Raw genomic sequence first — 19,012 nt, 5'->3', positions numbered from 1 at the left:
ATAAAAAACATTTCCAGATTGTTGTTTTTTTCAGTGATTTTTTAAAGTTTACTTAGCTGACATTCTTACATGTATTGACATTCATGTGTTGTATGTTCATATTCACCAGTCAAATAATGGACATAGGTGTATGCAGATATAAGTTTGTCCTTTGTTTATACCATGATTGGGAATATTTCAGCTGTATCACACTCCTGTATACGATCAAGCCTGTAATAAGGTACAATAACATGCTATGTCTAACCAACAGGGCTGGACAACAAACTGTCCATTTTAGTTGATACGTTTCTGGGGACAGCTTCATCCCTATAGAATGAAGGTTTAGAGTGAGTGAGTATGGTTTCATGCCAGAAATGGGCTTCACAGATTGTACCCATGAGGGGAATTGAACCTAGGTCTTCATCATAACAAGCGAACACCTTAACCACTAAGCTACCCCACCTCCCCTGAGGGTTTAGAACTGGAAAAACTGTAGGTGTACTTAGGTACTGTAGCTATTGCAATGTGCTGAGTCTATTTTGTTTGTCAGCAAGTATTTTAATTACAATTTTAATTATTTAATTAGGGATATAATCTTCATGTTTTGTTTCTATTTATTCAACATTTATGTTATCTACCTTCCAGCATACAGTTATCGCCTCATCAACAGAATCACCTGAAACTACAACCATATTAAAACAATTGAACTACTTCAAGTTAAGCACAATCTAGACCGATTGCCAGGTGACTCTTAGACAGTCACATACACTCCCAGCAGTGACTCAGACATAGACAGGCATGTACAGGGGTTAATAAACCTAATTGAACCAACTTCCGTCCACTGTATATCTCCACTTCTCAGCTGTCACTTGAAACTCCTTGACATAAATAGTCATGGAAATATTTATGCAGACACAATGAAGGACTGATGGCATAAGCAGAATGATCCTTGAATTTGTTTGTGCACTTGTAAATAGCTATATGCATAATGCCTGTTTCTTCGTACATTAAACAAACAAACAGTAACACATAATATGAGATATTGTTCATTATGAGTCCCTCACAGGAAGTACTTGGTACATTATCAAAATTTCTATGTGGACCATTGTCACCTGTAAAAATATAGTAAAACATCTTGTAAAATAATCCCACTTACCAAATAGCCCACAAACTCTTACTAATGGACACTACTAAGCTACACTAAAGATATTTTAATTCAGAAAAACACTTCATTCAAAAGTTAATCACATTAGTGTTTAAACCAACACTCAATCTTGTCAATATAATTATTGTGTGAGTATAAATGACATAGGTAAATTGCAACCACAAAATAATGACCTCATTAGCCATATGGTTATATATACAGTTGCTGTATTCCAGGTCTGTCAATAGATTACATGTATGATGATTGGAACCTGTAAGCAGCCAGCTACCATACAAGGGCATGGTGAACTGCCTGCAGCATGCTGGAGGTTAATGAATCACTGTCAGTTTGCCATATGTTATGGAGATATATCACACGTCTGCACAGGACACTAGCTGGTGTAAGCTGATAATTAAGCATGTTGATGACTTCAAAAACTCCCGCGTCACTTCTAAGCAAACTGTCTGTCGATCATAAAACGGTTTTGCTTACACTCATATGTGAATAACTGGCAGTTACATTCAAAATATTTTGACAGGTAAAGTGAATTTATATTTTCAGAGAGCAAAAATTCTTATTTCCGGTATATGTATTGAGATATATATGTTATGAGTTTACACACATTCATATTTTAAATAAACAGATACAGGTGTTAAATACCGATGCATATTAGTCTTCATTTAGTCTTTAATAACATTTATGTCCATGATGTATTCAAGATGCAAATATTTGACTTGTACATATATATATCACTTCCCTGTATCATGCCTACCTGTCTAAGCTAAAATTGTCAGTGTAGATATAAACGTTACTTACATGAGTCTCCCCCTAAAATATGAAAACACAAATTATGAAAAATATTAAAACAAAGCATAATTATCTCCAGCTTACGGATGTTAACTAGCTGTATGGAAAGTTGTACTAACAGCATCAGTATGATTGCAAATGCAAGTGACCAATCAGAAGATGTATGTGTGAACACTATACTTGCATATCATCCTGGGTACTGCAGTGAGGTATACATATCCATATACAATGATTGGTATGATACTAACAAGCAGTTGTAAAAGCATCTATGATCACAACAGGCTAAACACTGTTCACTGTTTCATGTGATGAGGAGGTCCAAAGGGGCTGCTTTTTCAAAGATAAATAATTCTTTTCAAACCATTTTGAAAAAAGGCAAATGCATGTTTGTCATACATGGTTCCTGAATGAATATATAGAGATATTATCTATGTATGTTCATTTGAACAGAATATTCAATAATATGTGAAATCTCAAGCTTTCAGGCTCCAGGCCTTCATCAGGTACACTGTTCTTTACTAGAGATGCTTGTTTGACCATTGCTAATAAACTGAATTAATCCTTGACATACGTGATGAAGGCTGGGAGATCGAAAGCTCAGGATTACATAGATGAACTCCACTATTTGAATGAAAACAAAAAAAGAAATTACTCAATGATGAACTTTGGACTCTAAATATAGTGGACCAATGGTGACCAACCATGCTCTTCATGCAATACACGTAGTATATAGCAGCTTCAGTAGTTTACTAAGCACAATCTGTCTGTGAATCAAACTGTCAAATACCATGGGTGCAATTGCATTATTGACAGATAGAGAGAGGTGCAATCTATTATGTGCTGTTGTTCTGCATCATTACCAAAGCCTATAACCTTGTCGGGGTAGTGAGAGCAAGAAATGCTGAACGATCTGTTAGTTCTCCATCTTTGTTGTGGTAGAAGCTGTGTTTCATGCACCAGCATATGGCTTCAGTTTGTATGGTAAACACATTCATTTCACTTGGAGACAGAAGCATCGTTACTGGGACATTTTCCATGACTTCAGTGTTCCTGAAAATTGTTTCATTATCTGATATCTAATATATATAATTGACTGTATCTTTCCAAGTTGAAATGATATTATTGCAAACAATTAATCGAAAGAGCATGTTGACTTATCTTAGTTTATTTTTACCTGAAAAGAAAATTCATGTAAATACTAATCTATTATTTCTGATTCCATTTACTTAAGCTAAAATTTGACACATTGCAGGAAACTCATCTGTGAGATATTTCACACTACTCAGGCTGGTAATGTGATCAGATAATTTGACAACTGAAACAAAAATATTATTAACAATTCCCCATATGAAACAAAAGTATTAGTGCAGTTTTATAACACAAAGTTATGAAACATATTCATCCTTATGGTAAGTGATTCCATTATCCTTTTTTACACTCTTACCAATCTGATATAATCAAACCTAGGACATTATGAAATAATATCTTGCTCAAAAAGCTCCATAATGTTTAATATCCTCCACTAACCAGAGGTATATACGAGTTGTAACGCCATGGAGATAGCCAGGTTAGCTGTCCCGATGCAGGCTCCTCACTATACCTTGGTGCTACCATTTATGGCTGATCCGTTCAGCAGACAACACGAGCTGAGTAAGCATGCAGGTATTCTGTTACTGTAGACAGAGCCCTTGGATTAGGTGTACCGTGTGATAAGAGTTTATATCTCCCGACTACATGTTAGTTAACATGACCACAGGGGTTACCATAAACTATAAGTTAAACAATGTCACTCAACTCAGAGATCAGAGTGACCTGGGATGATATTCACGTAACATTCTTCAGTATGATTATTTTGACAGCTATGTGGTATGTTGCGTCATTGTCATCAAATATTTCTGACTTGAATCAAACCTCTTGTATCAAGGTTCAGTGCTACAGATTTCCAGGGCCTGAGGTCACTGAACCTTCATGTAAATATGGTAACTCTTTTTCTTAGTGACATATCTATATTTCATATACCTGCCACATCAATTTCTCAGGTAATAGATCATTTGACCCATTCAGTATGTATATCAATTTGAAACCCTGAAAACTCAAAGTATTTATTAAGATCTAATGCATGAAATATCTACATTTCGTAACTACTCTCACAAAGAACAACAAACCCACTGAGAGACCTAGCACACCAATAGTACTATCACTGCTGAAAACAGAGAAATGCACTGATCAGGAAGGATTCTATGACACAGGGAACATATTGTTGACTTGAATGAGGGGAGCTAAAAGGCACTGGGCAGGGTGTCATGAAACATTCCTTCAGCATTACACAGGGTATTTAGACCAAGATGACAGAGGTATGGGATAAGGACTATAATACACTGCGAGTTAGACTAACAGCTAGTCTCTGAAATGAACATATTTTACAGAAAAAAAAGCTCTTAGTAAAAACATAAAATATAATGAAAAGGAGCCCTGAGACTTTCTTCATTTTCAGAAGCTGTGGAAATCTAGACTTGCCACATTTTCTAGACTTGTGTGGGCTTTCTTGGATATATTTTCTTCAGGGTCTGTATGACGGACTAACTGTGAGTAGACACCATGAAGGTTCTGGACAGGGTCTCTACCTGCCAGTATAATCCATACTTAACTATAACATTGGACATATAGGTTGAGTTGATGGAGATGGGAGACATGGTAAGGCTTGACACAGTAAGCCCCAATGGATGTCATACTTCAGTGTAAACCATTCATACTGACTGAGTTTGGTTTTACGCCGCTTTTAGCAATATTCCAGCAACATTACGGCGGGGGACACCAGAAATGGGCTTCACACATTGTACCCATGTGGGGATTTGAACCCGGGTCTTCGGCGTGACGAGTCAACGCTTTAACCACTAGGCTACCCCACCGCCCGTAAACCATTCACAGCTATAACTGACTGACTGACTGAGTTTAGTTTTACGCCGCTTTTAGCAATATTCCAGCAATATCACGGCGGGGGACACCAGAAATGGGCTTAACACATTGTGCCCATGTGGGGAATCGAACCCGGGTCTTCGGCGTGACGAGCCAACGCTTTAACCACTAGGCTACCCCACCGCCCCCACAGCTATAACATAGGTGCATTTAGTCAGAGCTGACAATGAAGTGCAGATGGATGCTGTAAGGCCCACCACACACAGTTAGAGCCAATGGATGCCATACTCAGTATAAACCATTCCTAGCTATAACACAGGAACATTTAGGTTGAGTTGGTGGATAAGTGAAGATAGATAGATATGGCAAGGCCCTTCACACACAGTGAGCATCAAGGATATCACACTTTGGTATAAACTACCATCGGCACTAGAACAGGGGTATTCAAGGTTGTTGGACATGAAGGTATGTAGACATATGATGTACCTTCTAAGCATTACTAATAGACACTGAGGACTGTAACCTAAATGTTTCTCCCAACATAAAATGACAGTTGTCAAGTGTTCTCCTTAAGAAAGAATATTTCCTTATGTTACAGCAAAATGTTTCCGATTTTCAATTGTTGCACATGTATTGTTTTCCTGTCTCTCTAGTGGTATGTCCTACATTGTTACACTTCTTGAACAAGTCCTGTTCAGCTGGCATCAGCTCAATACCTGATTACATGGCACACTCCTGTAATTTATAAATGGTTACCAATAAAGGCTTTAGAACTGCCAAGTCTACACTATCGTCACTGCAGATGCTTCATAATGTTCCAAGATTTGCAACAAAAATTCCAAATTCCTCTGACACGATGCCAAGTTCTGACTGTGAATTGTTTACACTTATTTCCTCCCCAAATCAAACCCAGAACTATCTAACAAGCTTGAGTCATAGAGAGGGCAAGATATTTTCATTATTCCACATGGCCTGTTTACTTTAAGAAGGAGATAACTGATGCTAAAGTTATGACAGAGTACAGACACCTTAAATGCATCATTTATCAAAGTATTGCTTATACTCACAGGCGGAACCAAAATAACAACAATTTGAAATTATTAGCAAAGAGGATTGAATTGTGCTTTTGTTGAAACCAAACTGTCAAATTTGATGTTTCCTAACTATAATTATTTGCTATGTAACTTCTATTTCTAGACTGTCTTTTTAGATTGGGAGAAACATGGTTGCTATACAGTTGGCAGCAGAGTGGCAACAGGTGCTTGTCCTGATGACTCTGAGCGCTACATGTTCTATGGTATTCCTGTATCACAGCACATAATGCTACTGTATTCTCCACACAGGGCAGCAGTATTCACTTGTTAAGAGAAGGGACTGTCTGGGTCTGCAAGTTTTACTCACTGGTTTTGCGATCCGGATAGACTGAAAAGTGCAAATGCAAAACAAAACCGAAATGAAACGAATTTGAAAATTAATACAGAAGTGCTGCCTGAAAATAAACAGGAAAGAAACAGAATTCACTACAGAAAGAGTGAAACAAAAACATAAGAATGTCAGGGCTTTATTTCCATGAAGTGTTACAATGTGTTACAAATCTTTCACCTGTGTCATGAAGACCTAGATTAATGTTTAGAGGATGAAACTGAGCTTAAAGCAAAAATTTTCGGCAAAAGCAAAACAGTAATACACTATACAAGATTACCCCTAACTGAGTTATCTCCCCTTTGGTTCCCATTCAATAATATATAATTATATGCAAGCAACAGTTTTGTTATACTTCCACATGATGGGAATCAGAAGCTGTACAAAAAAACAATGGCTAAAGGTGTTTGTCAAGGTGATGAGAATTTGGCAATTCATTGCTTCAAAGATAAACATGACTTTCAAATGGTATTTACCAATGTAATGTTTTTAACAGGAAACTCCCTCATTACAACTGAGAGCTCAAATACTGTGACCAAACTAATTTGAACAGATTTTAAATTCCCGTTTCGACTTGGAAGTAATATTTTGACAGCTTCACTCAAAAGTTAATTTTTGCTTGTGCTTAAAAACATAAATTTGCACTTGAAAACATATATAAACTGGAATGTTTACCCTGGACTTCGGGCAGTGTGAAAGCATGTGGCCCTGTGGAAATATATGTCTATACTTCACACAATGAACTTCCTAACCTAACATCAACTGAGAATGCCTGTCTGAAATTTTCATCCATTAATTTCACTAGATGTTATAGATCCAAGTGTAGATTCTTCATTTTCTGATATCCAAATGGTCATATTTCAAGTAGATTTGAGTAATTGTGGACGCTTACCAACAGCCCACTTCATGTGAATCTACAGAATGCCAAACACAGTGTAACACGTAGCCTTTGACATTCAAAACTGTGAACTTGCCCTCTCAACAGAATTAAGACCCAGCCTGAAAGACAGTCTGTTCATCTGTGATGAGATGTTTAAAGTTCGACCTACAAGCCTATACAGATCACCGATGTTATTTCCAACATCACACAGTTTTAGGGTCAGACCTAGGTGTTTCAAGGTGACACCTCTCTGTGAAGTCTGCTCACAGTTTACTTACATACAGACTGGAAGACAGGTGTGAGGAGGCCTAGACTTAGCACATGCAGGCGAAAACGTGATGTAACTTAAGTTAATGTACCCGGTACTCAGTCTTGGGCAACTGTTTACAAACTCTTCTACTACAAAATATTTGGTATATATAACTGGAGCTTTTGCTATTTTGCTCACCAATCCAAGTATGAATGCGCATGTTTTTTAAGCCACTTTAACAATATTACAGCAACATCACGAAAAAAACCCGAAAAAAACCCAAACCTCATGGGGGCGGTGGGGTAGCCTAATGGTTAAAGCGTTGGCTTGTCACGTCCAAGGCCAGGGTTCGAATCCCCATATGGGAACAATGTGTGAAGCCCATTTCTGATGTCCCCCGCCGTGATGTTGCTGGAATATTGCTAAAAGTGGCGTAAAACCAAACTCAGTCAGTCAGCCCAACATCATGGCAGGGGCTTCACACATTGTACCCATGTGGAGAGTGAACACTGTACCCACTGGGCCACCCAACACCCCTTCACCAATCCTAAGAAACTAAATTAACCTTTTTCTCCCTAAGTCAAGGGCAATGCAAATATGTGAATAAAATAGATATGTAAATAAAGCTCTCCACTGACAGTGCCAAAAATGAACATACATATGCACAGACTAAGACAAACATAATCCATACTGCATTTGGTAATGCCATATTAGTATGCATCAACAATTTAGCTCTATCGTGCTGTGCTTGACTATAACATGCTGAGAGTGCAACCAGTGTGCAGTTTTTGAACCAGCATGGCCAATCTCCCCAATCTTCACTGTGCATTTCTGATTTATTATTAACTGAGTTAGATTTACACTCAGTGTGACCTTGACTTGCTATATCTGGCTGTATTTAGGTCTAATGTTATACAATTTATAATATCAGTGCCCACTATCCATCTTGTATTTAAGTCATGCAATATTAAAGACCACATCCTGATACAGGTCCACAAAGTGCATCTACAATACCACACTTTAGAATTGGCAGTAAAACAAAAATATTCCTTGATCATATTTTTAAAAAAATTACGATCCCACCACAATACATAAAACACATCTGGGTAAAAAATGAACACAGTTCTTTAATACAATGTCAGAGTCAAAACTTTGAGTTCATAGAGCTCTGGAAATTTAAAATCTATTTTGTTTGTTTGTAGTAACTATGGCTGATGAGCTGGGTTTAAAGTGATGCGGCAATGCCTGAGAGACATTTCCTTTTTTGTCAGCAGTTGTTTATGCTGAGCAAGTGCTGCTTCTTGATTGTTTAGTCACATCACAGAAAGGAACAAAGATTTGGAACTTGGGTCATTGTCATGTTCTAAGGCCTTTACAATACACCATCACATTGCCCCTTCAACATTCGTCTACATTTGTGTGCATATCCATTAAATAATGAATGCACTATGTCAATCTATGTCCTGGTCCAAACTTATACTGTTAATAGGCTTCTATATGCATTGTGTCAATCTGTGTCCTAGTCAGCCTTTGCTGTTAGACAGGAAGGCTATATAAGGCATTGTCTCAATCTACGTGCTAGTCACAACCTATGTTGACGGAAAAGAACGCTATATAAGCATTATGTCAGTCTATATACTAGTACTAGTCACAACCAATGCTGCTAAATAGCAAGTCTCTATATAAATTGTCTGAGTCTGTCATAGTCAGCCTATGCTGTTGAATAGCAGGTCTCTATATGCATTGTGTCAATCATGTCCTAGTCAGCCTATGCTGTTGAACAGCAGGTCTCTATATGCATTGTGTCAATCATGTCCTAGTCAGCCTTTGCTGTTGAACAGCAGGTCTCTATATGCATTGTGTCAATCATGTCCTAGTCAGCCTATGCTGTTGAATAGCAGGTCTCTATATGCATTGTGTCAATCATGTCCTAGTCAGCCTATGCTGTTGAACAGCAGGTCTCTATATGCATTGTGTCAATCATGTCCTAGTCAGCCTATGCTGTTGAATAGCAGGTCTCTATATGCATTGTGTCAATCATGTCCTAGTCAGCCTATGCTGTTGAATAGCAGGTCTCTATATGCATTGTGTCAATCATGTCCTAGTCAGCCTATGCTGTTGAATAGCAGGTCTCTATATGCATTGTGTCAATCATGTCCTAGTCTCTAGCCTATGCTGTTGAATAGCAGGTCTCTAAATGCATTGTGTCAATCATGTCCTAGTCAGCCTATGCTGTTGAACAGCAGGTCTCTAAATGCATTGTGTCAATCATGTCCTAGTCAGCCTATGCTGTTGAATAGCAGGTCTCTATATGCATTGTGTCAATCATGTCCTAGTCAGCCTATGCTGTTGAATAGCAGGTCTCTATATGCATTGTGTCAATCATGTCCTAGTCAGCCTATGCTGTTGAACAGCAGGTCTCTATATGCATTGTGTCAATCATGTCCTAGTCAGCCTATGCTGTTGAACAGCAGGTCTCTATAATGCATTGTGTCAATCATGTCCTAGTCAGCCTATGCTGTTGAACAGCATTGTCTCTAGTCAGCCTATGCTGTTGAATAGCATCTCTATGTGCATTGTGTCAATCATGTCCTAGTCAGCCTATGCTGTTGAATAGCAGGTCTCTATATGCATTGTGTCAATCATGTCCTAGTCAGCCTATGCTGTTGAACAGCAGGTCTCTATATGCATTGTGTCAATCATGTCCTAGTCAGCCTATGCTGTCTCTATAGCATTGTGTCAATCATGTCCTATCAGCCTATGCTGTTGAATAGCAGTCTCTATATGCATTGTGTCAATCATGTCCTAGTCAGCCTATGCTGTTGAACAGCAGGTCTCTATATGCATTGTGTCAATCATGTCCTAGTCAGCCTATGCTGTTGAACAGCTGTTGAGGTCTCTATATGCATTGTGTCAATCATGTCCTAGTCAGCCTATGCTGTTGAACAGCAGGTCTCTATATGCATTGTGTCAATCATGTCCTAGTCAGCCCATGCTGTTGAACAGCAGGTCTCTAAATGCATTGTGTCAATCATGTCCTAGTCAGCCTATGCTGTTGAACAGCGGGTCTCTATATGCATTGTGTCAATCATGTCCTAGTCAGTAGTGGTGTTCCGATTAATTGAAATAATCGAAGACTGATCGCAGTGACCAAACAACCAAGCAATCGATCACATTTTCTCATAATTGAACATAAACGATTTTGGAACTACTGTTTTAGTCTTTGAAATACTTGACAATGTAACATATCGTTGAAGTTGTCAGGGCATGAAAACGTGTTTATTTCTTAGAAAACTCACTTCACTAACTGAAAAGCCATGACTGAATATTTCTTGAAGACTTTGGAAGGGAAGTTTATGTTCATGATATATTAGTCATCACTTTAAAGTAGCAAGTTGCATCATGTTATAAATATCTGCAATAACAAGCCGGATAGGAAAATCTGAAAAATGACGCTAACCAATTTTTTTCGATGATTGTTCGTTGGTAATGAAACAATCATCAATTGTGAGATTTCAACCAATTCCCAACACTGCTAGTCAGCCTATGCTGTTGAATAAAAAGCATCAAAATGCATTGTGTCAATAGTGCCACAATCTATGATGCTGAATATGAAGCCTTTAAATGAATTGTCTAATTCTATTCCCTTATCACAACCAATGCTGTTGAATAGGAAGCTTCAACATGCATTGTTTCAATCTACATCCTGTGCAGCTGTATAGCAAGTCATGATACCGATACCATTGATCTATCTTCAAGTTCTACTTCATTTGACAAATATATAGGCCCATCTGTTATGAGCTGAGTGTTGCCTACCTTGTAGTCGGGACCGATGGGCTTGCTGCACTCAACACAGTTGTGTGCGAAGAGCTGCTGGTAGCAAGGGATGCAGTATGGGTGCTCCTCCTTGAGGATGTAGCGGCAGGCCACTAGCTGCTTGTCACAGTTCCAGCAGGCCAGGTGGTCAGTGTGGTAGTTCTGATCCATGGCTTTGGTGTATTCACCAGAAAATATCAACTGAAAAATAACAACATTTGGTTATTCTTTTGATATCAACAATGTCATCAAAGTTTCCTGGATAAGACTTGCATATTACAGTTACTGGTCCACCCAGTCAGCTGTTGCTTTATAAATATTTTGTTAAACCTTTGAAAACATCAAGTTCTCAATAAACACATTCTGGTTATCCATAATACAAAGGGAACAATACTTCCAGGGTTACATGGATCTAATTCTCCTTTCCATGCAGATTCTTTCTACTTCATGATGTCTTAAGCCTTAATGCCTCTCTGACATCTATTTCAATACTGTGTACTGTACTGCAAGGCACTGATGTTTGTCACACCATGCTGCACAAGTCCCTGTTCCTGACATTGTCACCAATACAGTTGTATTTGTAGCCTTCTATGGCTGCATATGCATCATGGCGGTAAATGAAACAAATCTGTTAACCTCTTTCTTCACAATGTGACACTTACAACTGCTTGCAGAGACCATATATCGGTATATGGTTTCTGGTGGTACTGTAGAAACTGGCACAACTGTTCAGACAAAATCAGACCATCAGTACAAAACACTCCTGTGTGATTCAGTAAACTTGTAAATGTCCTCCAGTATATCAAATTGGACTCACTGTTAAGGTTTGCTGTAAACACTGACAAAATAGTTGCTCTCCATGATAACCATGTCTTAAACAACGTTCACAGGTGGCCCAGTTGACATATTTTGATGTCCATCAGGCACTTATGTCTGTGGGTTCAAACCCTGACGCAACCTAGGTTTCTATCTGCTAGCACGATACTCATGCTCACAGACTTCGCCAAGGTGGTAAGCATCTGAACACTTCATCACTTTGAGCTTTACTCCAACACAAAGCTTATATGCTGAGACAAAGCTGGAATACTGTTAATCCCAATTCTCTCCCTCCTGAATACAATTCCAATCCACCAAGACTGGACACTTCACATCATGAACACCACTGCATGACTCCATTTAGACTGAACGCCCAGCCTTTGATCTAACACTCGATATATCACTTCATGCACATCATATTGGATATAATCCACCATGTGCCCCTCTGAGAGATTAGGGAAATGTCAGCTCCATGATCATAAAATGTTCCGATTACATAATGCAGAGGCAAATCAATCCTTAGATGGGATGTATTGATTCAGTGCCTAGCAACTGTTCCCTTATCGCCCACATGGTGTGATATTTATGATATTGCATGTTTGTGGAAAATATAAGAAAAATATCTCACCAGTTTTTAAAGGCACACTTTGGCAAGCAATGTATATATGAATATATATTGAATCAATACACATATTTATTACCTACGAGGGCGAAAATATCCGGGTTCATATTTTTCATACGATGCCCTGGGGCAAAATATCACTTTGTCATGGTGACGTGACGTCATGAACAAAGCTTTGACGTCACGTTTCTTCTATGACGTTGCGTTCTACATGCGGCGACAGCGGGTTGCCAGCCTATGTTTGAAAGCAGATTTGGGTTTATTTTCCTCAATTGACGATTTCGGTAATAAATAGAATATCATATTTGTGCCCATATCATACTATGTTTACGACACTCGTGCCTAAATATCAGTATATGCCTCGCTCTCGCTCGGGAAATACCAACATTTAGCCCTCGTGTAGTAAACATAGTATGACATGGGCTCTCATTTAATATCCTCTATATATACACCACCAGCTAATGGCTCTCTTTGGTGAGTAATGTCGTATATGTTGTTCATAAAGGCATTCTTTGTACACTACCAAATAACCTCCATCCCTTTTGTAATTGGATAAGTGATATTTTTTCCTTTCATTTTTCACCTAAGCAGAGTTTGGTCACAGTGGAATTTATCAGCCTCGATTCACTTGGAAAACACTCATACTTAAACATAAAACTTATAGAAGTGCAACAACTATCACTTTACCAATATGCTTGACATAAGATTTATCACAAATATACTACTCTTTTATATCTGTGGGTATGTAAAACTACTAATTTTGGTGTCATTCGAAAGAGCTAATCAGTTCCAGTTGCAGTTATGTATTATTTGACACCTGATGCAGGATATTATAGCCATATGTTTTTAACTGGACCAATATTGACACAAAATTAGCTATTCACATGTCACAACAATCAGCTCCTAATTACACGGCACTTACAAGAAGCTTGGTGTACTATAGACCAATTCTGCGACCTATAATAATTTTGTTTGTATGCTATGCCTAAGTGATATACTAACACAGAGCCCTCTTCATCTTCCACAGAGAGGTGTCTTATTAACCTTGATATCAAGTACACATAAACAACACAAATCCATGATATCAGAATCCCAAACACTGAAACAGATACAGGAGCTGATCACTAAATCTTGCCTCCATGGATCATGCTGTTATCTATAGGGATTAACATACTTCTTACATTAGATGCAGGACCTCCTACACACTCTGGCCTCTAATTGATGCTGGGGGATACGCCCCATCCCAAAAAAGAAACCAGCCTCTTTCAGATGCTGGGTGAGTGATAGTAACTGTGCCAGCAGTAAACAGAATATGTGCCAGCATTAACACGTTGACTGCCTTTCACGAGTACACTCGTAGTATCAATTCTGGTCGAATTTGCCACTACAAGTTATCTCGCAGTCACAAAGAACACCATGAGACGTTTCTTTCTTGTGCCTATTTTGCCAACATATGAAACTTGTTTCAAAATACCATTGATGTAGCTACGAGATAACTGGAAGTGGCAAATTCAGCCAGACATTGATACTACGAGTAAATGCGGGTGGCAGTCAATGTGTTAAACAGGAGTGGCAGTCAGCGTGTTAAACAGAGAACATGCTGCAACCCTGTTAAGCCTTTAATAGATGCCAGGTCAGCCATAAAACAGCCCCAACATTGTAAATGTAACACTGTCAAGCCTTTAATAGATGCCAGGTCAGCCATAAAACAGCCCCAACATTGGAAATGTAACACTGTCAAGCCTTTAATAGATGCCAGGTCAGCCATAACACAGCCCCAACATTGTAAATGTAACACTGTCAAGAGAATCAATCCATAACTGCAAGAAGTAACTGTAGAAGATTGTTTCTGATCTGTAAGACACATCAGGTGAAGGGAATGCTGATGAAACATATGAAAATGGGCCTTCATAACTTGTGTGACTCACAACAGAAGATCAATGAGTACTGACTCTTCTGTGCAGCACGGTTTGCTTGTGTAATGTCAGAAGCAGAAATATTTCCAGCTGTATGAATAATAATCAAACAAGGACCACATCCAGTGATTAACATCATGAGCACCAATCGACTCACATGAAATGTCATGGCATGTATCAAGCAAGTCAGCAAGTTTGACTGATCCTGTTGGTCACTTCTTACAACAAGCATGGGTTGCTGATGACCAATTCAGACCTAGTGCCTTAGGTAGGCAGACCAGGCTGATTACAGTGGGTCTCATCCATGCACATACCTCATGCTAACACTCCTTAAGTGAGCTTTGGAACTTAGAGTGTGTTCAGGTTCCTGGAAAAGGTTGGTTGGGTAGTTTGTTGTTTAACACCACACTCAGCAATATTCTAACTATATGGCATTCGTCTGTAAATAATCACGTCTGGACAAGACAATCCAATAATCAACAGCATGAGCATCAATCTACTATATTGGGATACAATGACATGTGTCAACCAAGTCAGCGAGCCTGACCACCCGATCCCTGTTGTCGCCTCTTACGACAAGAATGGGTTACTGAAGACCAATTCTAACCCGCATCTTCACAGGTTTCTGGAAAAGGTGGAATATAGCACTAAAGTGGGCCTGATACATGCACACATGTCAGCACTCTGTCCCTTAGATCATGGGTGTCTACAGTGTGTACTATTGCCTGGAGATGACAGTCCAGGGCCAATAATGTTGGCTTCATGCTCCTCAGGTTAGCTCTCTGTTGGAACTTGCAGAATGTTATAGTGCTTGGGGTAGGCAGTGGTGCCATGGTCGATATGAGTAGAACTCTTGACCACAGCAATGACAACTCACCGAATGTCCATGTGAAATTTCCAGTGTTTGAATATTAAAACTGGTGCTAAAGAAAATATGATGTGGAACAGAGAGATGTTTGTTTTCATATTTAAGTATTCCAGCTATCCAAAGTGATATAATGTCAGCAAAGACCACTTGCATCATTTGCATTTAATTAACTCTTGCATTAATGTCACGAATTACAGAACATCCTTTCAGCCAACTGCCTTTCTACACATCGCTTTGACTGGCTCTTTGTCACCCATGCCATATTAGGGATGCATCGTGGGGACTATAGTCAATAATTGCATAGATTAGACTTATTATTTGTAATAATGATATACCGGTATACCAGTGCGTCAAAATAAGACTAAGTACAATGAAATGAACACAAACAATACAGAAATTCTCCAGAACATTACAGAACACTAAATAACATAGAGAGAAATACAAATAGTCATTAACCACACAACTTCAAATAACATGATACCACACTTGAGTAGTGAGTTATGTTTTACATCACTTTTAGCAATATTTGAGCAATATCATTGCGGGGGACACCAGAAATGGAATTCACACATTGTGACCATGTGGAGAATCAAACCTGGGTCTTCGGCATGATGCGCGAATGCTTTAACCATAAGGTTACCCCACCACACTTGAGGTAGCAAAAAACTACTAACAGCTTGTTTCTCTGACTGTAATGAATTCGGTTCAGAAAAAGACGATCCTAAAAAATCACAAGGTGCTAAATGTAAGCAAAAAATGCTGACATGGTTTCCTTAGGGTATGTACCCCTGACATTTAAGCATGTCAGAAAAAGAAAAACTTCATCCTGTTTATAACAAAGTTTACCTTCTAATCCTCTGTAAGGTGTCAGATATTTGAAAGAAATGACAGCCAAACCTGAATCCAGCCTTAGCTGAAGCTACTGATGTCCAGTACGATCCAGACACAGGGTTATAATGATCTAGCACCATCTGATGAACATGCCACTATGCCAACTGTTACACAATAGATGGATAGAGTTTCACAGCGCATTCAATACTACAGACAAGAGTATAACTGGAGTCATGTCCACTTCACTATCTTCCTGTACCAAGTGCTAGGGCAATATTGGAAATATACAAGCAGTACTAACATGGTTAAAGCTGATGCATGTCACATTCAAGGACAGATATATTTGACTGTACTTGATACATTAAATAAAAAGGAAAAAGCAAATTAAATGTAGCAAGATTATGTACAAACAAAACCTTTCTCCATTCTTACATCTTTATCAAAATCCTATATAAAGATAGAATGTTGTCTTGATCAAAATTTAATATTGCATTTTACAACATATTAAATTTATGGAGGGAGAACTAAGAATTAGCAGGAAATAAAACCCAGACAAGCTGTAAGATGAACTAACACGTTAACTGCTTGGCTACCCAAAATGCTGATGGTAGTGGAAATGTAGATGAGCTTGAATTAGTTCATCTTACACTTATATTTACTTCAACAGCTTGGTGTGTCAAATTCACTTTCTGGAACAAGACGTTTCACATTCACATCAGCAGAGGCCAGCTACTGATGTGGTTCTGAGCTATGGCTATAACTTCTGGAAGTCCTAGTTGCCTGGACTTGCACAAGTTCTTGTTCCCATAACTTATGCAGATGCTTGCATAGGTGGATCCAGAAAAGGGGGGGAGAGAGAGAGAGAGAGAGAGAAAGAGGAGATGATGATGATGTGTGTTTGCAGGGGTGCGCACCCCTCCGTTTGTCCAGAAAGTTTGTTATATGACCATTGAAACTCGGGTGGAAATGAAGTGTGCACCTACCCTTTCTCAAAAAGCTGTATCCGCCCCTGGCTTGTGGCCGGGACTTATGCAAGGACTTGTTTACAAGATGATTATAAAACACACAATGCATTGTCTCTTTGGAAACAACCTTGTTATTCACTTGGAACTATTAAACATGTGGATATAACTTATTTTTATTGTTTTCTTGGACTAATAATGGGTTATAATGGCGCTAAAGAAAAGTGTGGGTTGTGATGAAGTTCCAGTAGAAACACAGCAAAAATGTCACTTAATTAGAATTAGATGGGGTGACCTGGCTCTTTGTGCACCACCATCACAGGTTTTACTGTAGCCTTGCTCCAAGGCTGTACTGAATGCTGAGCCCATGGATGTAAAGTAATTCTATATTCCAAGAGGCAATTATCATTTAAACTATTAATTTTTACCTTAGAAACTTATGCAAGTCTAGATTGACTGCAGTAAACCTGTTTATTTACTAGGACTGCACGGTATTACCAGTATAACAGTATATAGCAATACACTTTTCAAACGATACATACTGCAGTATGCTTTCTGAGAACCGGTATATTGGGTAAAGAACACATATGAAGTTTTTGTGATTATCTTTATGGCTTAAATTAAAATCTACACACTTTCATTCACAACAAATGTTTTCCTTTGTTAATCAAATGCAAAACGGCATATTGTAATGCAATAGTGAGTAAGTGAGTGAGTGAGTTTGGTTTTACGCCGCTTTTAGCAATATTCCAGCAATATCATGGCGGGGGAAACCAGAAATGGGCTTAACACATTGTACCCATGTGGGGAATCGAACCCGGGTCTTCGGCGTGACAAGCGAACGCCTTACACAAGGCTACCCCACCGCCCCTGTAATGCAATAAATTGTATAAAAAAGAAAATAGAATCCATGGCTATGCAACCTAATTTTGAGATTGCTGTTATCAGAACCATAACAGTTATGTTTCGGGACTTATGAGGTAGAAAATAGGATCCACATGTACAATTAGTGTCATTCACTTAAGTTCCCAATATATCGCAATATACAACAATAAACAAACATTCACTCCTAGCACAGTGAAGAGTCATTGAAGGTTTGAGTACATGTTTTGAGTGGGTGTGCTGTGTTTATGCCAACAGTATTTCTGGTATAACATGCATGTGAGCTCAATACCAGGAAATCCCAAAGTGCCAGAGGTCATAGACATCTACCTTATCAGGTTCAGTGCTGACAAAACAAAGTACCATTATAAGAAAAAGTTTCTTTTTTCCAGACCTAAGATAAGTATTTTCCACCATAAGTTTAACAAGCACACAATACCCTATACAAATTCTTTTAATCCCCAGAACTGTAACTAAAACCTTGGAGAGTAAATGAAAGATTACAAAAAACAAAGGTCTCCTCCTAAAATGTGAAAAAATATCAATCCTGCTTTTCTTCTTCTACCATGACTCAGTACCCAGTAGTCTTCAGTTTCAGAAAAACTTGAAACCTGCCTCACCTCATTACTTAAGAGACAGGCCCCCTCCCTTGGGAAATAACAGTCTGTTTACTTAGAGAGAAATATAAGAAGTAGATCATGACCTGTCTGCCATCAGCTAATTAGATATTCAGATTATCGGTATTCCATGCTTGATAACATTAGTGGTATCTAATACCTGAAATGTAGAAAAAAATGACACTGATGAATTGAACATTTATTTATCTATGTAAATGTCTTCCTAAGTCTTTGCTCTGAGTTCCCACCCTTTTCATGTATACTGGTAGTTAAACATTTCCATG

At 38.5% G+C, this 19,012-nt stretch overlaps 1 protein-coding gene across 6 annotated transcripts in view; it reads right to left on the bottom strand.

Moving 5' to 3' along the window:
• Positions 1-19,012, bottom strand: part of LOC124286543 (four and a half LIM domains protein 2-like) — a 170,537-nt gene that overhangs the window by 14,043 nt on the left and 137,482 nt on the right. For 4 of the 6 annotated variants that reach the window (XM_046722913.1, XM_046722908.1, XM_046722910.1 and 1 more), the window contains exons 6-7: positions 11,215-11,415; positions 6,248-6,268 (exon numbers count right to left, since the gene is read on the bottom strand). In XM_046722913.1, coding sequence (XP_046578869.1) covers positions 6,248-6,268; positions 11,215-11,415 — 222 coding nt within the window. Of the gene's footprint in view, positions 1-1,939; positions 1,952-6,247; positions 6,269-11,214; positions 11,416-19,012 lie in introns of all 6 variants that reach the window. The other 2 variants (XM_046722909.1, XM_046722911.1) reach the window with 2 other exon arrangements.

This window comes from Haliotis rubra, unplaced genomic scaffold (assembly GCF_003918875.1).
Source record: "Haliotis rubra isolate DU_JTF1 unplaced genomic scaffold, ASM391887v1 Scf386, whole genome shotgun sequence".
Classification (NCBI taxonomy): Eukaryota; Metazoa; Mollusca; class Gastropoda; order Lepetellida; family Haliotidae; genus Haliotis; species Haliotis rubra.
This window is presented reverse-complemented; position numbering and strand designations above follow the sequence as displayed.